This window comes from Haliotis asinina, chromosome 12 (assembly GCF_037392515.1).
Source record: "Haliotis asinina isolate JCU_RB_2024 chromosome 12, JCU_Hal_asi_v2, whole genome shotgun sequence".
NCBI lineage: Eukaryota > Metazoa > Mollusca > Gastropoda > Lepetellida > Haliotidae > Haliotis > Haliotis asinina.
Genome location: NC_090291.1, coordinates 15,141,691 through 15,168,223, shown reverse-complemented (window position 1 = coordinate 15,168,223; position 26,533 = coordinate 15,141,691). Strand labels below are relative to the sequence as shown.

General features: G+C 40.7%; 1 protein-coding gene across 1 annotated transcript; it reads right to left on the bottom strand.

The window, feature by feature from the left end:
• On the bottom strand, positions 1–26,501 carry LOC137257971 (protein FAN-like). Its single transcript, XM_067795496.1, has 32 exons — positions 26,438–26,501; positions 23,688–23,786; positions 21,767–21,845; positions 20,600–20,655; positions 19,295–19,388; positions 18,965–19,078; positions 18,410–18,462; positions 17,733–17,865; positions 16,958–17,029; positions 15,920–16,025; positions 15,245–15,338; positions 14,453–14,535; positions 14,273–14,352; positions 13,603–13,693; positions 12,224–12,287; positions 10,681–10,783; positions 9,413–9,482; positions 8,419–8,550; positions 8,216–8,258; positions 7,254–7,453; positions 6,859–6,958; positions 6,197–6,255; positions 5,741–5,808; positions 5,116–5,183; positions 4,740–4,801; positions 4,227–4,288; positions 3,896–3,952; positions 3,075–3,210; positions 2,834–2,872; positions 1,862–1,964; positions 1,339–1,448; positions 1–649 (listed from the first exon to the last, which is right to left on the bottom strand). The coding sequence occupies exons 1-32, from the start codon at positions 26,473–26,475 to the stop codon at positions 561–563; spliced, it is 2,757 nt and encodes a 918-aa protein (XP_067651597.1). The 5' UTR covers positions 26,476–26,501; the 3' UTR covers positions 1–560.
• Between the last annotated feature and the right edge of the window lie 32 nt (positions 26,502–26,533).

Genomic DNA, 26,533 nt, shown 5'->3' with positions numbered 1-26,533 from the left:
GAACAAAAGGCAATCTTTATAAAAAAAATCAGGAGAACCTTCAATGCAAGATGTATTCGACTCACAGACGATGCAATCTGCAGGTTCAGCTTCATACAAAGTCTTTCTTCCAACATCAAGACCAGCAAACATGGGCAGCACAATGTGACACTAGTTTTTCTTTCAACAATAACAGCATCTGTGGAGTTCAGTGTATACATCCTTCATCCTTGATTATCATATTATCATACACTCATGATAATTACATTGGCCTATTTTACTGATCTATCAGACATCATGTCACCATGTAAGCCTGTCTTATATATAAATGGACAATACTCGTAACACTGTGTTATCTCAATCTGCTCATAAAAATATAAAACTATGAAAACGATTTGTCCAGGGAATTTGACAACATTGACTGGAAATAAAATACCCTGTACTGTAAAGGATGTGACTGAATGAAGTATTTTCAGGTGAGAATTATGGATGTGATATTTCTAAAACCATCCCTGGTGGAATTCATTACAATCCCTATGTCAGTAGTTGTGTGTTTATCCATTCAGCCACTGTGGGAGCAGTTATCCACACTGCCACACTATGACAGTCTTGTCATATCCTCCTGACAACAGCCTCCCATCTTCAGCAACATCGATACTTGTCACAGCATCTGCAACAGATATCATTCACAGGGTCCAGTTTGTTGAATGAGTGAATGTTGATAAATGTGACAGTCATCAATAGTACATCTACATCACTGTCACACTAAACCCTTCATGTCCGTACTGGACACACTAGTGGTTGACGACATGAATGCCCCCATGGTAATGTAACATGTAATCCATAACATCACCTGGAGTCATCACAGCATCCTCCTTAGTTCGTGAAGATCTGGATTAGAACTGATCTGAGTGAGTGAGTAACTGAGTTTAGTGAGTTTAGTTTTTACTCCACAATCAGCAATATTACAGCTATATGGTGGCGGTCAGAAAATAATCAAGCACAGACCAGACAAGCCAGTGATCAACAGCATGAGCATCAATCTGAGTAACTGGGAACCAATGGCATGTTTCAATGAAGACAGAGAGTCTGACAACCCAATCTCATTAGTAAGTCGCCTTTCACGGCAAGCATGGGTTACTGAAGGCCAATATTCTAACCCAGACCTTCGTGGGTCATTTACTGTATGAGAACACACACAGGGAGTGAGGGATGTGGGGACCTTCTTGATACCGAAATACCCACATCGTAATATATGAATGGGATATTGGGGACCTTTTCCACACCTTAAGCCCGCATAAAGATAATCATTGGGTGTTGTGACCTATCTACCCTGTAATCTCCAAAGGAATGCCACACCTTGATGAGCCTTTGACTGGTGAAGTATCTGCCCCTTGTCCATGTCCCAGACCTGAACAAATCCAGCGCTGTTCCCCGACATCACCAGCCCACCTGCCCACTGAAGACAACTGAAACAACAGTGGCAACATCGTGAATGCATTATGTTAGATCCAAACGAATGGTGCAGTATGTATGTTCACTCACATTTTACACATGTTGTACTGTTGGCCTCATGGCCATCCATATGGAATACATGAGTGAGTGAGTGAGTGAGTTTAGTTTTTACTCCATAATCAGCAATATTCCAGCTATATGGCGGCGGTCTGTAAATAATCGAGGATGGACTAGACAATCCAGTGATGAGCAGCATGAGCACTTGTCTACCAAGTCAACGATCCCGACCACCCAGTCCCATTAGCTGCCTCTTGCAACAACCTGTTCTACTCCAGATTTTCACTGGCTGAATAGATGATGATGATGATGATGATGATGATGATGATGATGATGATGATTCATTAAGATTAAACTGAAGAGTCCTTACAGTATTTCATCATGGACGTCCTTGGTGAAGATCTCAGTGCCGGTTCCGGTGTCCAGTACTTTGATGTAGTTGTCTTCTCCACAGGACAAGATCCGTCTCACATCTGCAGCATTCAGACACAGTACATGGATAGAAGAAGGAACATAGCACTAATTCAGAGATGCCAACCCGAAAGTGTTGCAAATAGTAGTTTCAACATTCAAAATTAGTAGTTTGACCACAAATTTAATAGTCAACTGAATAAACAAAATCATGATGGATTCTGAGAAAAAAATGAATGATATTACGGTCACGTGGTTAAATTTTTTCTGCTGGGACTAAATGTGTCAAATCGCAAAGGTATTCAAACCAGCTTTGCTAAAATTACGTTTTATTTGCAATCATTCCAGTTCAAATTTGTCATTAAATATGATGAATGGAAGGTATGTGAAGTCCGAAAATGTATTTCATCGTTGAAAATATGTTTTTGTCTATATATCCAAATTTTAATGCGTTTTATTCAAATTTCGTAAGATTTCTAGTGGAATCGTGTTGGCGTAGTTTGAAGTTAAAATTCGTAGTGACTACGATAAAATCGTAGAGGTTGGCATCGCTGCTAATTATAGAAGTATACCACTTATCTGACAGAGAATAAGCATGCCATGCAAGCAAAAAAATATGATATCCTCTCTGCCCCTAAAATGTACTTAGCATTTTTATGATCTACTCTAAACGTCAGTATCAAAATCATGTAGTCTGGAGGTCTACATCAACATCATGTACTCTGGAGGACATCAACATCAAGTAGCCTGGAGCACAACATCAACATTATGTACGCTGGAGGTCAACATCATCTACTTTCAAGGCCAACAAACCATTTATGTCCTTAACTCTTAAGAAAGAGGATGCTGTTCCTGACATATCAGAACAAATGGGCAATACAAACCAAGCAGGGTTGTATCAACAAAGGCAAGCTGTGTAACATATATTCACCTGGACTCACAAGGACTGCGTTGATTCTCCCATGATGCACTGTAATTTAAAACAGTGTTAGCTTGTATTGTGTAAACAAATGTAAATGACTATTACACAACTTCATGCAGAGTCCATCATCACAGAATGAGTCAAAAGTCTTGTAAAAAAAACTTAGAGACCAGCTTTTACTGACCATGGACTATCTTTCTAGTGTTAATACTAATAGTTTTGGCCATGACTGTGTGGCGACCTCATGTACCTGCTAGCTGGTTGCTGATATACTGAGTGTAGAGATCCCAGACACACAGATGGCCATCCTTGGTGCCCGTGACCAAAAGGCGACTCTCGGGATCCAGGTCCAGACATGTCACCCCCTCATCATGATCCAGCTGGCCCTGAAACACGGACCCAATATGCAGACATTCCAGATTGGTAGAGGTGAACGGAAAACGTAGGCATAAACAAACAGAAGGTTTGAGCAATGGATTGCTCGACATAGCTGCCTGACCACTCCAACCCAAGAAGGAGATGTATGACAATTTCAAATTGCAAATTATTATCACCATGGGATATTTATACAGTGCACATATCAGGCAACTATTGCTTGCTCAAGGCGCTTTTCAAGCTCAACAGTCCATCATATTATCAATCTCAACTCCTTTGGGAGTATCCAACTCTTGCTGTCTCTAGGCATTCTGAATTAATTGTGGCTTTCCCATGTTAATGAGGATGTGTGTGTGTGTGTGTGGTCTTTCGCATAGAGTCCAAGCCACAAAGCAGTTAAGAGAGTCCTTGGATGGGTAACTGACTCCTGAGAGTTTCTGGGACTTCTGTCCTCCTGTCTTGCCCCACAACGAAGCAAACATGTGGTCTCACCTAAGGCTAGAGTCTGTTCAAAATTGTTCAGCCAGCAGAAAATGGGTACCCGGTGGGACAAATCATGTGCTTAATAACCTTCTAATGCTTCACAGGCATGAAGGATGAAATAAGATGTCAAAATGATGTAAGTGATCCTATGGTCCACAAGTTCTATGGAGGTACAACTGTGTTATCTTGAACCACTACTGTTCCTAAACTCACCAGGTATTCTGCTGATGAGAAAGCCTGGCCAGGTTCTGGTTGGGGCAGCTTCCAGATCTGAAACAAACAGCACAGTACATGCACTATCCACAGTATTGTACTGTCAGCATTTATAGCATTGTTTTACTTCTATTATAGAAACTCGTAATACAGGCTGTCTGTCCTGCATACTACGTAGACCAATGAAGATCCATCTGAGTTATAACATTGGCCTTCAGAAACCCATGCTTGTCGTAAGCGGTGACTAACCGGATCACTGCATTCTATGTAGACAGTGGACTAGATACAGGTTGTCCAACCTCCATGCCTGTGATAGAAAAGACCGACTTACCTTCACTGAAGAGTCCCATGAAGCTGTATACAGGGTGCCTGACCTCCAGGCAATAGACGACACTGGAAGCACAGATTTAGTTGCCATATCATAAAGGATATAAAATGATTTGATGACATTAGCCTATATTTCGGTGTGTTGGAAAACTATGAACCAAAATCCTGAGTGGGTTAAGATTTACCATCAAATCGAAATTATTTCAGTCATATTGTGACCAAAGCCTCCTATCACAAAGCACTAAGGTGATCGTAAGTCACTAAGGTAACGTTAAAGAATGGGAGTTAAGGTAAATCTTAGTAAAGCTTGCGTCATGAAAGGAGCCCCAGAACATTTAATTGAGTTACAAAGTAATTTATGGTAAATTATATAAACCTGTCATCGAAGGACAGTAAAACCAACTTGAATATCAGAATATCAAGAAATAAAACTAGCATATATCAAGGACAATAAAGAAAAGAAAGGGCTGAGGATCGCTAACTACCATAATCCTGAAGGATTGTTTAAATCTCACACCTGCATCATCATGGCCATGAAGAGTGTCCAACACCCGGCCGTACTCGATACTGTAGAAGTACCTGAAACACACAACAGTTTTCATAACTGGACAGAATGTAAGCCTCATCAAGTTGCAAATAGTCTATATTTTGAGTACAAAAGCTTTGTCGGTTCAGTATCATCCACAAATTATTTCCAGCCATATGTTGGTTATCTACCAACCTGGACCAGACAAGACATTTTTTAATATTGTGACCAACTGAAATAGAATTGCGTAAACATTGAACTCATTCACTCACTAGCTCATTTCACCCTTCCACTCATTCAAGTGTTCCAACAAAGAAACAGGGTATATGTTGCTCTGGTGACAGGAGGCTGCAGCACTGATACTCACACATTATTGTCCCAGGAACCCACAATGATGGTCTTGTTGTCGGGCATGGCTAAACACGAAGACAGGGCCTGCAGGAGAGGAAGAATGGATGTCAGCAAACAAACGACTTCGGTTACAACATCTGCCTGGTTTCATGTCAGTGAAACAAAACAATTCAATTCAGGTGCACTACAGATACTGTCAGGGCTTATGCCACTGTTAGCAATATTCCAGCAATATCATGGCAGGGGACACCAGAAATGTTCATCACACATTGTACCTACACAGGGAATCAAACCTGTGTCTTCTATGTCATGTGCGAATGCTTGAACCAATAGGCTACCCTACAGGCCAACACAGAAACTGGACAAAAGCAAACAGATGCTTGAATACTGTGTGTCAATATTATTCTTATAAACCTGAAACATGTAGTGTAGGGAAAACCACCACTAACCTTACTTTTGTGATAGACTTTACATGTAAACTTCAGTAAATTAGAATTACAGTAAAACAGTCAAAGGCAAGATGGTGTCAGCTACCATCCAGCATCCTTCATAGTTTGTTGCTTCCATGGGAGACATATTTGTTATATTTGCCTAATCTCACAAACTGTCTGTAACAAGTTTGTGGAGGAAGAAGGACGTACCATGCTGGACAGATTGACACTGCGGAGTTGACGTTGTTCTTCCAGTGAGTACATCTTCAGCAAGCTGTCTGTAACAACATAAGACACAGAACTGATACTTGTCTTACATCAGAGCGAGTTTAGTTTATGATTAAGTATACATCCGTCATCGTGCAGTGTCAGGTTTTCCAGAGTTGCCTCCCCTGGGTTGTGAAACTCCTGTGGGAGCTGGCATGGGTGAATGATCGAATTTTGTTTTACGCCGCTTTTAGCAATATTTCAGCAATATCACAGTGGGGACACCAGAAATGGGCTTCACACATAGTGGGCAAACCCAGGGCATGAATAGAGATCCCTTTAACCACCCCACTGCCCCTGTTACATAAGAAGGGCACAAAGTACATTCATGTGCAGGCAGGTGCTACTTGAATCATACACATGAAAACTATAATTATCTTCAATAGAATAATGCTGTACCTTGAGAGACTGAGAAAACATTCTTCCCATCAACTGAGAGTTTGGCATCAGTCACAGCACTGAAACCAAATAATGCTCCCATAAAAGCGAAACATGTTTCAATAATTTATATACTAGTATTACATTATTTTCACCATTCCTGATTTATAATGTGAAAGGATCCATGAACAAACTTATGAAAACACATACCACCAAATGATTAGTACTTCAGGATTAGCATATTGGAAAAGGTGCTGTATTCAGTGACCAGTCGACAAGTCTTTCAGAGGTATTTTGACGTTTAGCTAACTGAATAAGTTTACTCGGTATTCACCTGATGAGTGAGTTCAGTTCTACATGGATTCTTGCAACGTTCTAGCAATACCCTGGCAGTGTCGCCAGAAATGGCGTGCACACACTGTCACCATGTGGGGAATCAAACCAAGGTCATCAGCATGACAAACTCACGCCTTAACCACTGGGCTACCCTACCACCCCTCGCGTGATAAAAGAGCAAGGTGTTGCTCTGAAATATTGTCACAAAGTCTTCATGAGCTGTATGTCTTAAGACCAATGAGCAGACCCCCAAAACATCTTTTCTTAATGTTAAAATAAAGCATAATTGGAAAGAGAGCCATAGTATGCAGAACTTAAAACTGGTGTGACAAAGATATCTGACTCACTCTTTATGCAGGGTGTATTTAAGATGTGTTCTGATCTTGGTGAAGTCGACGGTTTTGACGATTGGCTCCACTACCTCCAGACTCTTCTCAAATGATGACTCTGAAACCAACAATTATGAAAGTTCGTTATTCCAAGTATCAAATTATACAAAAGTATGTTTATGAAATTCTGATTAGTTTTCACCACTTTTGACATAAAATAAATGTAACTGTTTTTCTGCTTAAATCATTATAATATATTCTCAAATGATACGATGTCAGATTTATGATTACCTAACATTGATTCACAATTTTAGTTTCATACTGACACAAATCAATTTATTGCATTGAGTGTAATGAAAATAAAGAAAATACAAACTGGAATAAAACATCAGACAAAATAACTTGTTTCTCACCTAATGATCGTTTATCTGAGTCAGAGTCTCCTCCCACTTCCACTTGTGGTCCTCGTTTGGGGACTGTGCGGGACATAGGGTGGGGCACTGGTGTGGTACAGAAACGCCGGGGGTGAGGAGTTGTGAAAAGCTGTTTGGGGACCTGGCCAAACTCCATGATCTGGGTCTCCAGGCCTGCCCGCTCATTGGGGTCCTCGATGCTGAAACATGGTACAAAGACAATAGAAGCTAGACTAGGCTTTAGGAAAATAATGATGAGATATACATACCACATTAACTGACATTTCCAAGGAAATTGTACGTATAGTTCAGGTTAAATGCAGAATTTCCATCTTCATTCAGGATCATCCTTCTCCTTATGTTCCTAACCATCCCCAGCATCCTACCCTTAACCTTCCTACTCCCCCACTTCCCACTATCCATCTTTCCACTCTCCATCTCGACAAACTCCCAGTCATCATTCCCCAAACAACCTTGTATCTGCACCTCCTAACTCTGTCCCCATCCTTCCTACTCTCTATTTCCACTCACCCTCCCCTCCTCTCCCCCACCACACCACCCCACTGTGCCTCTTTTCACAAAGCACTAAGGTGATCATAAGTCACTAAGGTAACTTTAGTGCAACGTTAAAGGAAGAGAATTAAGGTTAGCCTTAGTGAAGGTTGCTTCATGAAAAGAGCTTCTGACCTGCATGTCCCCACTCTCCCATTCTCTCTCCCTCCCTTTATTTGTCTCTTTCCCTAACTTCCCGTTTCTCTCCGATCTTTTCTCTTCTCTTCCCCCACTTTATAACAGCTTCCTCTATCTGTCTCTGTCAGTAACTTTAACTTACTCTCCTATACTTCCAGTTCTATTTCTTTCTTACCTTCCCGATCTTTCTCCCTCTTTCACACTTTCAACCTTCCAACTCTTCGCCCCCAACTTCCAACATGCTCTACCCCTTACAACACTCACTGCCTTACCTGTCCAAGTCAATCGCTCCCTCGTATGTCAGATAGTAGAACACTGAAAACAAAGGACGATATGAGAAACCAACAAAACACAGGCAACTGAAAACAACTAAATAATACAATCATTATCTCAAAAATGGAACTGAACAAATATCAAGAACAGTCAGACTTGATAATCAACATGACTCAATTCTCTCCTGAGTCCTGCAACTTACAGTTGTCAGCTTTCTCTGCCTCCTCGCCCCGCTGCTGGTAGCCAAAGATGAGGTCAATCCAGTGATGGATGTTGGACGACACATACTCTGACTCAAGAGCATCTTGAAGTTTATGGACAAAATCTGCTGGACCTGTGCAGACAACCCCAACTTAGACATGTGTATCGTACACAAACTTGTCTGTCTACATATGGTAGGGATAATGTAGGACTCTAGGCATGAAAATAATTGTCTGAAGTAATCACTGCAATCTGTTGACACTGCTTTTAACAGATTCCAGCAACATCATGGCCACAAAGGACATAACATCTGCAAGCTAACACTACTCTATGCCAGACTTCCAAGTGAGTGTTGTTTCAATGTCAATTCAGTAATGTTGTGGAAATATGATAGTCACCTGAACAGGAAATCCAGTGATTGGTATCATTAGCAAAGAACTATGTCATCAAACTACACTGACACCTTCTCAACAAAGCCAATATGTCTGACCAGCCAATCCACTTAGTCACCATTTAAAATAGCAAGTTGCTGCAACCAGCGCCAACACAGAATCACCACAAGAACTGGAAATAGTCATTACATGACCTGAAACATCATGACTACTGCTGATTTGCAAAACTGAGACTGAGTGTGGTTTTACGTCACTTTTAGCAACATTGCAGCAATATTACCACAGGGGAAAACAGAAATGGGCTTCACACATTGTACCCACATGGGGAATCAAACCCAGGCCTATGGCGTGTCAAGCAAAAACAAGCAGCTACCTGACTGCCCTGAAATGATCAGGAAGAAGAAGATAAAACATAGAGATGACCAATGGAATGGGTGTTCTGGCTTGGTAATTTGCTTCAGTGAATGTCATTATATACAGGGGGAGGCGTTAGATGTAAATGTTGGTGGAATGCATTTCCATTCAATGATCTATGCAGGGTCTACGATTTTTAGGGTCTAGACTACGTTTTTATCTTTTCTACATCAGCTGGATCCAACTCACATGATGCCCATGGAGGAAGCTCAACATCAGCAACAGGCCGACCATCTTGTTTGATGCCAAAGTTAATGATCTGAAAAAGAACAAGAGTCATCAGAAGATGACAAATTCCCCTGGCCCCTACAGATTTGCAAAACAAAAAAAATCATCTGCCCATAACTTAAAGTCCTATCTTTTTTCTAACTAGTCCAAATCATTTCCATGGAAATCATGAAAATATCAATGCCAAAAGTCTGCATGCAGCAAAAATAACCTCTTTGAGATCTATTTGATAGATCTGCCAAACCTTGTAGAAAGATACTGAACGGTTTTTGAGTAGTGCTCCTGAAACGAGCCAACCCCTCCATTTGAGAATAATTCAATTTGTTTCCATGAAAACTGACCACATTGACATCTGTCTCATATATCTGCCAAGTTTTGTTGAAAAATATTTTTGAATTATGCCCCTGAAAGGCAATAATCATGGACAAAGGGGTGGATACACAAACAGAAAAATGACGCATTGTCTACATGATGGGGTGATATCAATTTCAATGAATGACTTGTGACAATACTTAAACCTGAACACCTCATGAACACTCAACAAAGCCACTCATCCACAAGGTCTTAGACATGAAAGATTAAACTGCTCTACAAGTCTTGTTACTTCAATAATTTACAGTTGAAGAGGCAATACTAATCTCATAGCACCTATATTACCCACACTTCAATCAACAATTACGTCCTCAATCACACTTTATCAGTAATCATACAACCAATTTAGAACTTAGCTCCTTGAAGCCAAAGGGAGACGACTCACTATTATAGTAGCAGCAGAAGTGTGTTCAGAACCGCGAGCGATCGCATGGGTCCTGAATGGATGCAAGCGCTTGCTTACATCAAACCATTTGTGACCAACTCGTGTTATTCTGAGAAAGGATGAATACCTTATCTTCTTGTTGGAGGTTACGGAAAGGAGCGAGTGGTGAAGAATGACATTAAACATGTATAAGACAAAATGTTATGGATGTCAACTTCTTCTTCGTGCTTTACGCAACGTTTCTTGGCTATTCCTTGCCCATTCGTCAGGTGGATGCTAACTAATGACATGGTCATGGTCACCATCTTTGTTCGCTGTGAGGATAGTTTGCAAGTGCTCACAGGCGCTCATCCGCGCACAGGCGTTCAGGATTGAGCGCTCATGATCGTGGGCGAACGCGATTCTGAACACACACCTGAGTTGTTGCAAATCTTGGGTCTCAGCTCCTCCACACCAAGTGGAGATAACTCACCCCTTTATGTACAAAGAAGTCTGTGGAACCATCGTAGAATTCAGGTATCAACTCTTTGAAGTCAGCGGCTCCCTGAAGGCAGTTGTTCCAGGTGTCTTGGAGGCTGTTGAGTACATGTGCATTAAGTGACAACAGTACAGAAGAACAACTGACTTAATTCTCAAAATAACTACTTTTAGTATGTACACATTATCATTTACATTAAGGTATTGATAGTTTTCTACTGGCAATCAACTTTTAGTCTCTCAATCTAGGAGTCATTCCATTAAGTGCATTTAAACACATTAGTGAACCTTTGATAAAATAGTTCTGTGGAAACCATTCTGTTCTACCAAATCTTACTATGGCATGTGCCAAGATCTAGTCCCTTACTCAAAAGCAAAACATATCTTATTACACCCAGACTTAAACCCTATTCACATTATTTACTTGAAAATACCTGTATTTGTTATGCCTTCAATCAGTCAAATCAGATGCTAACACCAGCTTGATTTCTATTAGACTAAGTTCAAATCATTTCCATGGAAATAATGAAAAAATAGAAATGCAAAAAATCTGTAAATAGCAAAAGGCATCACATCAAGATCCCTCTGTCTGCCAAGTATTGTAGAAGTGAAAGCTTTTCAACTTGTGCACCAGAAATGAAACCCACCCCTCCCTTTTGAGCTTAAGTCATTTCCATGGATATAGTGAATAACAATATTGCCCCAAATCGGCAAATTGCAAAAGGCACCACTTTAATATCTGTTTGATATATCAACCAATTTTTGTTGAAAAACACTGCATGGTCTTCGTGTTATACTCTGGAGAAAAATGATTATATGACAAAACCTCACATTACTACCAGACGAAACCATTCTGCAGCCTCAGCGAGTAAGGATATCATGTGCACACACACAATCCTGAAGTACCCACATTTTAATAACATCAAACCAAACAAAGTGAGACAAATTACTCATAGTACAGGGATTACTAATGTTTTGTTTGCATATTTGTTGTTTAACGCCACACTTAGCAATATTCCAGCAGTATGGCGGCTGTCTTTAAATCATCAGGTCTGAACCAGACAATCCAGTGAACATGAGTATTGAGCATTGGGATACAATAATATTTGTCAACAATAACATTTGTCAACAATGTCAGTGAGCCTGACCACCCAATCCAGTTAGGCACCTCTTACATTGGTTACTGAAGATCATTTCTAACCCAGATCTTCACAAGTGGACTACTAATGTAGAATACTGAATAGCAGGCACTGGTGCACGTTTCATGTCACTAACTCAAGCCCCCAAAAGTCTCAATAACAGGCTTACAAATGATTCCAAGAGATGATAAACTCTGTAATGTTCATCTGATGATGTCTTAATCATGTAAGGCCATGACTGACACATGTAATTCAATTATACACATGATACTGACAAAAGGAAGATCACAGATCAGTTTCATCATAGCCATGGTTTGTGTGACAAGTAAAGTTAATACAGTATCTAAAAACATAGAAAAGATCTGATACGAGGCTAAACGGAAAATACAAGAGTCTTACCTGTTGAACATTCTGTCGGGATGGTCGAACTTTCCATTCTGGAGACAGAGCACATACTCAGGACCTGGCATGAGAAGAACCTCTGTAGTTACCATGACAACTATATTGAAACACATGACAAGCATTGTCATTACTAAGTTCCTTCTTTCAATGAATACTATGTTTTGATTTTCTTTTTCACATTTTGTTTGTGTAGATTGTGGCCAGTTGTAAGTGTGCTTGATGTCACATACAGTAATATTCCAGCTCTCTGACAGCAGACGAATTAATTGTATCTGGTCCATCTCATTCAAGATTTTACCAAACATGGCAGTCTAAGTAGACTTAGCTCCAGTGTTATTTGTTACGCTCCTACACTGGGTCTAACAAAACCTAGTACTAGGTTGCGTCAGGTAACATTTGAGTGACCTATGACCATCCAATCAAATGCGAGACAGCTGAACGTATTTAACCAATTAGAAAACAGCTACTGTTTGGGGTTTGGTGGGACTTACAAAATACACTGGTCACTGACACTGAATTCTCAACAAACGAAGATCCACATATACACTATTATTTAACATGCAGTATATATGCTTTTTGGTTTCTGTTGACATGGTTACCATTAGCCAATATTTCCGCAAGCTGACATCCTTGAATGTTGCCCAAACCGCTATTTTCAGTGACTGTTTTTTCACTGTTGTAGCATGCTCCATGTGCATCACCCAGAAGCAATTGTAGGAAAAATAGCATTCAGAATCATTCGGGTACAAACCTTTGCGTGGGTAAAAGTTCATAAGGTATGTTCGAATGTCCACTTTCGTGATTTGGTAAGACATGCTCTGATTGGTCAATCTCAAAGGTTACCTGACCCGACCTCCTACTAGGTTTTGTTAGACCCACTGTAGGAGTGTAACGAATAACACTGGGGCTAAGTTTACTTAGACTGCTAAGCATGGATTACTGTCCTGATTATGATTTGTTTGTTGTTTAACATCAAAGCACACATATAACAGGAAAATGGCAGCAGTCTGTTAATATTCGAGTCTGGACCAGACCATCAAATGATCAACAGCATGAACATGAATCAATGCAATTGGGATACAATGACATGTGTCAACCAAGTCAACAATCCTAACCACCCGATCGCATTAGTTAGAAATGTATTGTGCCATCTTTTCACGAGTTGTGTATGGCACAACCAGGAATCTAACATCCTGGACGACATTCTGTTCACTATATCAGTGAGGATAACACAACAAAGCATTTGATTTTATTGATAACAGGCCCTTTTTCACTGCAGTTGATATAAAATCATGATTCATTACACGGTATCCTTAAAATTGCTATTTACATCAACCTCCAGAAAGCTCATCAGACAATTATGATGAAACACTTACATATTCTAGCAAGGAAGAACAGCACATAGCCGGGAGTGGAGTAATGGGAGCCATACATGAATCTGGGTTCCGGCATGTCGACAAAGCGCTCCTGGAACACATCATCAACATCATCGTCATTATCGTCATCATCATCATCATCATCATCATCGTTGTCAGTGTCATAAATCACCCTTATCCTTTCACCCAACTCACCCAAATCCTATCCCATAACTCACCTCATTTTGTCCCACCTGTATCTTACCCCACAGGTCACACCCCTATCTATCCTCCCTCTCACCTTGATCCTATACCCACCCCAGCTCACCTTCCTAACTGCCAACTCACCGCCTTCAGGTTTCACAATTCATCCTTATTCCCAAACTCACTCTTGTCTATACCCTAACTTACCTCATCTCCCCAACTCACATCATATCCTCTAACATACCTTGATCCTACGCCCAAACTCATCTTCTTTTCATCCCTAATTCACCCTTATCCTGTTCAATTCACTCTTGTATTCCTCAACTCACCCTTGTCTTATTCCTCAAATCACCCTTGTCCTAATCCACAACCTAATCTTGTCCTATTCAACTCACCCTTGTTCTATTCCTCAAATCACCTTTGTCCTATTCCTGAACCTAACCTTCTCCTTTTCCACAACCCACCCCTATCCTATTCCTCAACTCACCTTGATTCTATCAAGTCTCTCCTGGTTCAAAGCTCCGATGGGCTTCTTCAGATCACGGTAAACTTTCTCATCTTGCAAGTCTGTGGAGGAATATGAGAGAATGTGAGATCCAAATAGCAAGCAACTACATCAAACTACAACTCCGTGTCAAGATTCAGACAGCAGTATCTGAGGACATACCTAAATGATCGCTGGTGAAGTCTGATATCACCCATGGCATTACCGGGTATTGGGTCAAGTCATTAAAACTGCGGTCCGCCAAACTGAAACACATCAATATGACATCATAAGCATTTCAAAGTTTTGTATCAAATTAGATTGATTAACTTCATCAACCACAAACAAGACAGATGATCATGAGTATTATTTCCAATCATTTAGTGAGGAAGGTTTTTGTTACAGCAATATGACAGCACACTGTCAGTAATCCAGCCTGGACCAGACAGTCAAGTGATCTACCACAAGGAGATCTACCAAGAGTATACCACGAATCTGTTGGTACTATATGACCAGATGGTGGCCACATGAATATATGCATACACCTAGTTGCGGTTACAGCAACGTGTAGTAAACTTGGGCGAAGTACTGTTATTATGTGTCTCAGTCCACCCCGCTGTGAATGGGTACCTCATAAGGATGAGAGTGCCACAACACTCAGTGCACCTAGTGGCAGCAAGAGTTGTATACTCCCCAGGGAGTTGAGATGGATAATACGATGTGACGTTGAGACTGACATCCGAAGATCGAGGGAGCCATATACCAGCACCTTGAGCAAGCACTAGATGCATGGATATGTGTGTTATATAAATATCTGTAATAATAATATCATTTACATTGGTACATGAGAGTTTGGTGCAATGACAATCAACCATGTCACCAAATCTGACCACATGATCCCCTAAGACAATACTTTCAGTGACCAGCACTGGCTGCTGGAGACTATTTCAAGATCATAGTCTCATGGGGTCCAACCTGTTCAGGTAGAGGAGGTACTCGTAATTAGAGATATAGCCACTCTGCCACCTCAGGGTCATGTCTTCTTGGCCCACTTCTTCCAGTTGGACATCTGAAACACAGTAAGTATCATTTGAGTTAAGTACAGTGTGGAGAAGTATTTCAGAAATAATAACTGTCAACTTAATATGGGAGGACAGCCCAAAGAAATGCAGATCTTACCCTGCTGTGATCATAGAGTCACAGACCCACTTTACCTTGTTGTAGGATGTGATCACAGAGTCACTGACTGTCTTACCTTGTTGTAGGATGTGATCTTAGAGTAAGTGACCCATCTTACCCTGTAGTAGAATGTGGTCAGTCACTGACCTGTGTTGTAGGATGTGATCATAGAGTGACTAACCTATCTTACCCTGTAGTAGGATGTGATCACAGTCACTAAACTGTCTTACCTTGTTGTAGGATGTGATCATAGAGTGACTGACCTTTCTTACCCTGTAGTAGGATGTGGTCAGTCACAGACCTGTCTTACCTTGTTGTAGGACAGGATCATAGAGTAAGTGACCCTTCTTACCCTGTAGTAGGATGTGATCACAGTCACTGACCTGTCTTACCTTGTAGGACCTGATCATAGAGTGACTGACCTATCTTACCCTGTAGTAGGATGTGATCACAGTCACTGGCCTATCTTACCTTGTTGTAGGATGTGATCATACAGTTGGTTCCGTATCTCCTCAGTCTTGAAGGACAGATACAGATGTGTAACAGGTGCATTGTCACTGCAGTAGATCTCTAGACCCTGATAATATATAAATCTGCATCAATATCCACTTGTACTATCCTTTTTCTAGGTAAATTTATGGAATTTCACACAAAAAGTGAATTTTGTTAAAGATGACTTAAGTTTCTTCAACATCCGCTTAAATGTCATCCAGGCATCATTTTGTCTGTGTCTGTGTGTATTAGTCTGCATTTATCTTTGTGTGAGTGAGTGTTTGTGTTCATTTATCTTTGTGTATACATGTATTTATGTATGTGTAAGTGTGGCTACGTCTACTAGTCAACCCATTTTTTATACCATAAGAGTTTAAAATGGAAGCACCATACTAGGAAAATATATATTGATCCTGTCTCATCCCTTAATGCAACTGCAAAGCACTAGACTGTGTATCAACAAGTACAATCTTTAATGAATATGGTGATACAAGCATGAATTACAACCCCAACCGTCCACCCGACACTCTTAAGTATTGGTGCCTGGTCCTGTGCACAGAGCTCAGGTTATGAATCAGTTGAAGTTAAGCACCGCTGAGCTCATGGAGTCATGGGATGGGTGACCATGGATGACAACTTGACTCCTGAAAGTTTGTAGGACTTCACTCCTGTCCCACGAGGTACATGTGATACATGTGGTCTCATCTTAGGCACGTGAGTTTGTTCAAACATGCCTTTGTTCATCCAGCAGAAAATGGGTACCTGGTGGGACAAGCCATGTGACTATAACCTTCTAGCACCTCACAGGCACCTTGGGTTATCTGGGGTAAACATGAACTGTCTGCTTCAAGTATGCACTTTTGGTTTGGAATTTAGTGCTATGTGTGTACACATTATTATCACATTATTATTCACTGTACCAAGTTTCAGCAACACTATTTCATGTCAAAGCAAATAATCACAACAAAGTATGCTTCTGTTTGGCAACATGATCAGGCTTTGAATTCATGAGCTTACCAGCTGCCGGAGCAGGTATCGACGTCTTATAAGCCTTTTGATTTCTTTCAGTCTGATTTTCAAAACTGGCCACTGAAAAATTGAATTAATTGGAATTCAAACATTGTTACATTTCAAAGTGTTTGAAGAGAGACTCATTCCAAAATAACACAAATGATCTTGGTTCAGTTCCACTGACTTACTTCTACGCTCAGTCCAAAGTAATAAAAGACATTGATAGGTGACAGCTTCTTATCTGAGTATAACAACAACACTTTTCAAAGTAGCACCTTTGCGACAAACAAACAAAACCTGGTTACCAAAACCTTCAAAAACATACAAGAAAATTAACCGTTGTTTTCCTTTCAGCAGAAATGGATCCTACTCCCTAGAGTACTCTGGCTATGCTCTCAAATACTATGATTTGCATACGTTCAGTTGTACAGAGATTACAACAGACATGCCAAGAGGCTGAATAAATGTTGTTCCTAATGTAAAGTGCTCAGTGAGTGAGTGAGTTTAGTTTTACGCCGCACTCAGCAATATTACAGCTATATGGCAGCGGTCTGTAAATAATCGAGTCTGGACCAGACAATCCAGTGATCAACAACATGAGCATCGATCTGCGCAATTGGGAACCGATGACATATGTCAACCAAGTCAGCGAGTCTGACCACCCGATCCCGTTAGTCGCCTCTTACGACAAGCATAGTCGCCTTTTATGGCAAGCATGGGTTGCTGAAGGCCTATTCTACCCCGGGACCTTCACGGGTCGTAAAGTGCTCAGACCACTGACCCTGTCGATGTTGTTGAATGGCTGGAAGTAGAGTCTGGAAGAAGTGAGCATGATTCTCCCAGGGTTCTTGGCCAGGGGAGTGTTCCTGTCTCCCTGGGTCTCAAGCACAATCTTCTCATACAGGTCCTCAAGCCTGAAGTCAAAACAACACACCATACAGATCCTTCTGTATTGAGTTAACACAACATGCCAAATCATACACACCATAGACATAACACATCACAAGGTCCTTCTGCTTTGAGCCAACACCCTCCATCATACAGATAAAACACTACATCATACAGATTCTCCAGCCTACAGTCGACACTACACACCACACCATACAGCTAAAAGACTACATCATACAGATCCTCCAGGCTAGAGTCAACACTATGCACCACATCATATAGCTAAAAACTACCTCATACAGATCCTCCAGCCTACAGTCAACACTATGAACACCACACAGCTAAAACACTACATAATACAGGTCCTCCAGACTAAAGTAAACACTACGCACCACATCATACAGCTACAACTCTACATCATACAGATCCTACAACCAATCAATAGTCACCCCAAACCTATTTCATACATGATTTTAACACAAACCACTTTATTCCCCGTTAATCACTCTTCCACTGTGACATAATTTATATTCAACACAACGTTGCAAAGAAAGACTGAAGTAAACTAACCAGCTGGTGTTGAACTTGACTCTCGATTGTCTCGACAAAACAATGGCATTGATCTGAAAGAGTAATCATCAAAGCCATGACAAAGGACAAACAAAACAAGACATTCCGCCACTTCAGTCTTAAAACTAACACAGTGGTGCGCACTTGGATATGGAATCAATAAGTGTAAAACTGTCACAGAGATAGAACTTAACAGAGGTTGCAGGCATTACTGATAGTCAAATATTTTCATTATAAAAACATAGAGAATGAAAAGAAATATCTCATCATTCAGAGAATCATTCCTGATTTCTGCCTCTTCAGTCTGGCTTATTTACACACCCTAAATGTAATTAGAAGAATACTCAGTTTTCCATTTTGCAGTCCATTATTGCTGATTTGATACCATTAAATATAACTTAAAAATCGAACACATACTATATAATTTAATATACAAGAGCAGGTCAAATATTTAATTAGGGAGCAAAGAGTGATTAAAGGTTCATAATTAACTGAAAAAATACATATTTTCATATGTCTTGTACCAAAATGACTGAGGGGGACCGTTTGCCATACCATGTGAGATTGGTCTGCTGGCGGGAGGGTGGAAGCTCTCTGCAGCTGACAGAATAGAGGCAGACAGTCGTCCAAGGTAGCATAGTTCAGAGAGAATCGATGTTCTGCTGTTTCCTGACAAACAGAGCAGTCTCCATTTCATAACTGCTAACATAATGCCACTGCACAGAATATGTTACTGATAGTCATTATAAAAGTGTTTGTCCCGTTTATGGAACATGTCTTTCATGCGTCATATTTTAAGCCTCATGGAATTTTCTGTTCTTTCCCAAACTGATTACCTTGGTTACAGATATAAACAGAATGTAGTCAGGCTTAGGATAAACCTACCTTCCTGAAGACAAAAGGGGCAATGATGTTCTTCTCCTTCATCTCCACAGCCTGCTCAGAAACAACCTTCAACACACGGTCCTTGATGTCTAGCCTTTAATAACAATGACGATAATTAACCCTTGATGATGACATGGAGGAGGAGGAGGAGGAGGAGATGGAGGAGGAGAGGGGGTGGTGGAGAAGAGAAGGAGGAGAGCAGGAAGAGGAGATGAGGAGATGGAGGAGGAGGATGCAGAGGTGAGGAGGGAGGTGGAGGAGAGGAGGAAAGGAGGTATGAAGGAGAGGAGATGAGGAGATGGAGAGCAGGAGGAGATGGAGGAGATAAGGTGAAGGAGGAGGAGAGGATGAAGAGGTGGAGGAGGAAGAGGTGGGGAGGAAGAGGAGGAAGTGGAGGATGAAGAGGAGAAGGTGGGGGAGAGGAGAGAAGGAGGTGGAGCAGGTGGTGGAGGAGGAAGAGGAGGTGGAGAAGGAGGAGGTGGAAGTGGAGGAAAGAAGGAGAGGAGGAGGAGGTGGTGGAGCAGGTGGAGGAAGAGGAAGAGGAGGGGGAGGAAGAAGAGGAGGGGGTGTGGAGAGGAGGTGGAGGATGAAGAGGAGGAGAGGAGAGGAGGAGGAGGAGTGGTGGAGGTGGAAGAGGAAGAGGAGGGGAGGAGGATGAGGAGGTGGAGGAGGAAGAGGTGGAGGAGGAGGTGGAAGAGGAGGTGGAGGAGAGGAGGAGGTGTTGGTGGAGGAGGATGAGAAGAGGAGGAAGTGGAGGGGGAAGAGAAGGCGGTGAGGAGGTGGAAGAGGAGGAAAGGAGAGGAGGAGGAGAGGAGGAGGAGGTGGAGGAGGAGAGGGAGGAGGAGGAGGACACCATCATTTGTCTTGAAATGATCAAACTGCATGAGATCATAAGCCCAGCCAAGATGTATAAAGGTATTCCAATAGATTTTCTGCAGTGAAAAACAGAAATGCTACTTTATCATATTAGACTATATTATTGTTGATATTTTTACACATTTAATATACATATACTTTTAACAACATGGCATCAACTCAAAAAATGTGTGCTGTCAACATGGCAAAGGGTATATTTGTGTTCGGTGTTCTGTCATAATTTCAAAAACATAGGCCATGAAAAATGTTATGCTAAATCATTTTAGGGAAACATGAACTCTGATTGGCCCAAGAATTCTGGCTGCTTTGATATAGATTGGGAATGAATGTTCATGAGACTGATAGGCATATTTGACGTTACCGACTTTCACTGTGTCGATAAGTATGGGCATCGTTCCTCTTTTCCCAAAGTGTATAAACAATTCTTACTTTGAAAACAGTCCTCCAGACCATTCATCGATCGTTGTTACGCATCGCATCGGGAACTGAAATGATAACAACCAGTTAGTGTGGTCAGTCTCAAAGGTACTAGGAGAAAATGTCTTCATTGGTTGGTTTGTTACTAAGCATCTCGCCCAGCAATTTTCCAGCTACATCACGGTCTGTATATAACAGAGTATGAATCCTGTGATCAACAGCATGAACATCAACCTATGCAACTGGGATACAATGACATGTATCAACCAACTCAGCAAGCCTGACCACCTGATCCTGCTAGTCCCATCTTACAACAAGCATGGGTTGCTGAAGACCTATCCTAGCCAGAATCTTGATGAGTGACAAGCAGAGAGAGTCATCCAGACAATCCATGTGTGATCAGCGGATCCATAAATCACACAAGAATCCAAAAGACAGTCTTTCTCCAGACAGTTATGCCCAGTAATGTCTTAGTAACTGAAGAGTTCCAGCAATATCACAACAAGGGACACCAGACACAGGCTTCACACATACCAATGTAGGGGATCGAACTTTGTTCTTCGGCATGATGGGCAAACGCTATAACCCCTAAGTCACCCCATAGTCCCTTTATTATCAGGAACACAACATCCCATATTCATTTGATCATTCAACCTAAGGCACTAATCACAAATACACTGTTAGTGTTTCCTCCAGAGCGTTTTAGAAGGGCGCTGCACCATGCCCTTTTCTTCTGGCGCCATGCCCTTTTTCCTGGCGCCCTGCCCCTTTTTACTGCACCCTGCCCGGTACTTGATGGTTGTGAAAGAGCACAGGAACAGACTGAAAGTCCACAACTGTAACAAGCATCTTATGATCAGCCTAAACACTGACAGCCACAATGACATCGACTTGGAAGCTGTTGTGAAAAACTTCCTGAGATAAAAGCAAAGGAGACTGTAGGTTAATAATACATGAGGCTCGGATTATCTGGATTTGGTTTTTATTGTGGTTTGTGTCCTTTTCAAATTAGGGTGCCCTTTTCTGTAGAAACTTCACCCTGCCCTTTTTGTGGTCTGGAGGAAACACTACACTGTGGACTAAATGGAGAGAACCAATATTTGGAGAGGAACATTTCCAGACTTCCGATGTGTCTTGGACAAATCCCTCCTTGTAACATTCACTATATACTGCACCTACCTTAATAATAGGGAACTGTATATCCTTCGGGACAAAAACAATGGACTTGGAACACATCTTGAGATGCCCCCTTTGTTTCCTACAAGGGAATGAATATTATTCTGCAGCACTGTCTCTTCCATCCTCGATATCTCCAGGGCATACGTTCCGATGTATCCCCACTATACCTTGGATGCATCTATGGCTCGGGACAAAAATTTTATTACCTCCCTTTGCTTTCTGCGCATTCCCACAGTAGCCAATCAGCTAAGCCGCCGTTACAACTGAGTTTGCCAGTGTCAACAACGGTAGCGGTCGCAGCTGCGAAGGTTTGCTCGCAGTGCGACTCAGACCTGGGGGAAATCATACAAACACATTGATGGGTCAGAAAGATTTTATAAATACATGCAAGAACTCCTTCTGTCTCTTTCAGAGAACATGTGCACGATTTGTGTTGCCAGTTTTTATCAGTTAGACAATTTAAAAAGTGAAAGTGAGTTTTGATTGGTTCGCTCAACTTCCTAGCATATACACTTGATTGGATGAAAAGTCAGCCAAGGGAGGTAACAAATTTATCGGGCTTAGCCGTAGATGCATCCAGGGTATAGTGGAGATTCATCGGAACGTATCCCCTGAAGATATCGAGGATGTGTCTCTTCAAGCAAGGTGTACATTTATGATGTTTATTTTAGGATATCCTTGTGTCTTCTGGCAATGTGCATGTTACAGAAGGAAAACGGATGAGTAAACATGATAAATGATTATTATTATTATCTACTGATAATATCAGTGCTGTGATCCTTTATCACATTTAACTATGGACTAGGAAATTATTAATGTCAAATACTTTGAAACGACCTCAGATACCAAACTATGGTGGTGTCAAGTCAGAATAGATAATTTTTTTTCTGGAAGTATTTCACATCTCGTCCAGATTCAAACTGCAGCCAAAAATTAATGCACTTTCTGCAATAATGAAGGAGAAACATTCCTCATGTCTTCTGCAACAGTACTCATACTCAGACATTTTGGAGGCTATTTCCAGACATGTCAAAAGAGGTGTATATGTATGCAATCTTGGACTAATCCTTGAGCTTATCATTGTTTGTCTCAAAAAGAAAATTGTTTCACAGTACACCTTTGACTTAACATTGTTAATGGTACATTCACAAATGCATACCAGTACTCTAGGCTTAAGGTATCGTAACAGTCTTTGTGCCTGTTGAAAATTATCGCATATTGAAGCAACAGATTGCAGCACACTTCATAACATTCACTTGTTTTAGTACAGAGACCTGCCATCATTGTAAGGATTCATGAATAAACACTTCACACTGTACATATCAACTTATCAAAATTCATTGCAGTCACACTCACCCATATGACATCACTTCATATATACTATATATTTTATTGATGATGTTTTTTTGTGTTTTTTTATTAGTGCTAATAGTAGGAAAATTGAAAAAAAATGAAATTACTCTTCTTTGTCTGTTGTTTGTGCAATATCTAATAATTTCTTCAACAGAGTAAATGCGAGAAAAAATGTGTTGTCCTGGATACTTTTTCTTAGACAAAAATAAGAAAATCTTTTTTACACTATTTTCAACATCTGCTCATGCTTTCTTGCTTTTTCGTTGTTGTTTAACACTTCACCCTGCAACATCATATCCATAAGCATGTGGTCTGTAAATAATTAAGTCTTGACCAGAGTATCCAGTGATCAACAGCATGAGCATCAATCCAAGCTCTTGGAATGCAATGCCATGTGTCATCAAGTCTGATCACTTGATCCTGTTAGTCGCCTCTTACAACAAACATGGATTCTCAGAGACAACCAATAAAACCAGAATTTTCAAGGATCTGGAACTTTTACTTGTAACAGGCATTTCTTAAATAAAAAGATAACTGGAAAAAGACAAATGTCTAATGTTAACCTCACCTTCTGATAGCATCTTGCTCTGATAATCCTGTGGGATAGTAAAACACACTGAAGTCCTCAAAGTAGATCTCACCAGGTTCCAGCAACAGGAGGGAAAATCTAAAATAAATGGCTTTTAGTGTTAGAATTATATGTTACTGCACTTATACTAGTGCAGCAATGAACACACTATGTGGCGATTATGATACGTATCACAAATATTGGGTAACAAATACGAATAATCATTCACAAATATATTACTGTTGTTAGGTGATTGATGCACAATATGTTGACTGTTAATTTGTCGGAGTAATAACTAGTTATGTGACTTGACATTCAAATTTGGTATATAATAGACTGACAGTTACAGTCCACAGTACCATGTGCAGCCACTGCAAACTAACATAACTTTCCCTTCTACAATTGGAACCGCTACCAGCAGATCCACATGTGACCTTCCCAGGTCTGGTAGACCACATATAACCACCCCTGCCCAAGACTGCTCCATCCAGTTGTGCCACCTACGCCAGTGGACGACAACTGCTGCCTCTATGGCGACTGAGCAGGATCTTGGACCAAACTGTCCAAAACCCATCTAAGAGAGGGGTTGCAACCAAGACGTTCGAGGCATAGTTTTGCCTAGGCAGCATCACTAGCTACGACTGCAATGGTGTTGAGTGCACAGGGTATGGCCTTAGGGACAATGGAGACATGTATGGTTCAGCAATGAATCCTGGTTGATGCTCTGCAGACAGGATGGAAGGGTCCATATTCCCACCGAAGAGGTGAAGGTGAAAATTGCATACAGGAAGTGGACAGATTTGGTGATGGTTTGTCATGATATGCTTATCAGGTAGAGGACACATAACGAACTGTACGTCAAATGTGATATTGGGGCATTCTGTGACTCTTACAAAAGCGTTAGTTGATGTTGTTTAACCGTACAAAATTTCATATTTCTTTAATTTTCGGTTCATAAAGTAGATATCTTTGAAACATGTTACTTTTTTTTAAAAGTATATTTGAAAATGTCTCAATGCAAAAAATTGGAAATACTTTGTGAAAAACCTCATTTTTTTGCTGTTAAACACCACACTCAGCAATATTTTATGGCAGTGATCTGTAAATAATCTAGTTTGGTACAGACAACCCAGAGATCAATAGTATGAGCATCAATCTACCCAAAAGGGATGTGATGACGTATGTCAAACAGCAAGCCTCTTCTGCAAAGTATAGTTTGATGGAGACCAATTGCAACCTGAATGTCCAAAGGTGAAATACCTTTGGTATTTTGAGGGGCTTAACCATGTCAGTTCACCATAATCTTGTGCTAGTGTTTGAAATCAAAACAAGTTCATGGGTCCTTCTCATCTAGTACAGTCAGGCCACGTTAGTCCGGACCCCGACAATCCGATTCCCGCGATATCCGAACGATAGCTAACTGTAACCAATCTTGTTTACTATGTAAACTCATTACCTGTTGATTCAGTAATCCGGTGCTTCACTCTCCGTATCCGAACGTTAATCAGCGGTAACAGATTAGCTAATTACACATAGTTTTGCTTCATTAATCCGGCGGTGCATCAAAAAGGTTGGGATAATCCCTTCACACCATGAGCCCCATTCAGTAATAATTGTTAAGTGACACTTGCGAGTTGAAGATGTCGTTAGTTTGTGATTTTGATCAATTAGTTGGTCTCACTTTTGGTTAGTTGGAGTAATACCTGTCATGGTTACTTCCTGTATAAAACACTGATCGTGTCAAAATGAGATCAGCTGACGCTTGTCAGTCATAATGGAAAAGTCCCGCCCCTAGGCGTAAAAGATGTGAAATTACTGCCGCACAAAGAAAAAGAGAAAACCTTAAAGCCAACTTTGATCTTATGTGTAAACATTTTGGTCAAGAATTCAGACAGTCTATCGGCAAGAGCACAATTTCGGACATCGGATATGTTTTGTGATTGGTATGATCGTTTGACAGACAGATGCAATCACGTGGTTGACACGTGATCTCACTTCGTAACAATGCTGCTAGTCACAATTATGCCAGTGTCAAACTGACCAACGTGAAAGTTGATTTCTTGCCCCCAAACACCACATCGCACATTCAGCCAACTTGTATACGTTCGTATGTTTTTGTATTGCCATGTCAAAGGGAAGTAACCCTACTGTAGTTGTGTCCATAAAAGTTCATTTCAGTAGTCCGTATGTTTCACTATCCGAACGTTTTTGATGAAAACGGACGTGTTCGGATTAACGCGGCCTGACTGTATTTGTATCCAGGGCTCTCTTATCATAAGCTTTTGACAATTGGCTTACTAAGTGCCAAGGGCTCCTTGACTTTCATGTTTAATTAACAATGTTTGTTAACTAAAATGAAATCAGCAATCTTCCAGGTTATCAAACTTGTATTACATGGAGGGCCTTCCTCCGAACAACGTCATGGGGACCCGGGTTTCAACAATGTTTAAAATATGTTTACCAAAACAAATTTTAGACATCAGGCGGCACATAAATGTTCAAGATGTTTACATGTTTTAACATTTAATAGATTTCAACATATATATTAAATTGCATGCAAATTATGTGATAAGTTACTTCAAGAGGAACTCAAACGTATCATAAAGCTAAAGTTAACAACAGTGCATAACTGACATTCTAAAGTGAATCTGAAAGTATTTCAAAAGTAATGACATGCTCTTCGTGCAACAGGTTCCGATCTTGCTAATCAGTCTTAAATGAATAAAATCACAGTGTACACGAAAATATACCTTTCCTGTCCAAGTGTATCAGTTTCCAAAAATGCCATCACAGACAAAAACGCCCTTTTCTTTCGAAGGAAGACAGAATTATCTTCCCTTACAAAT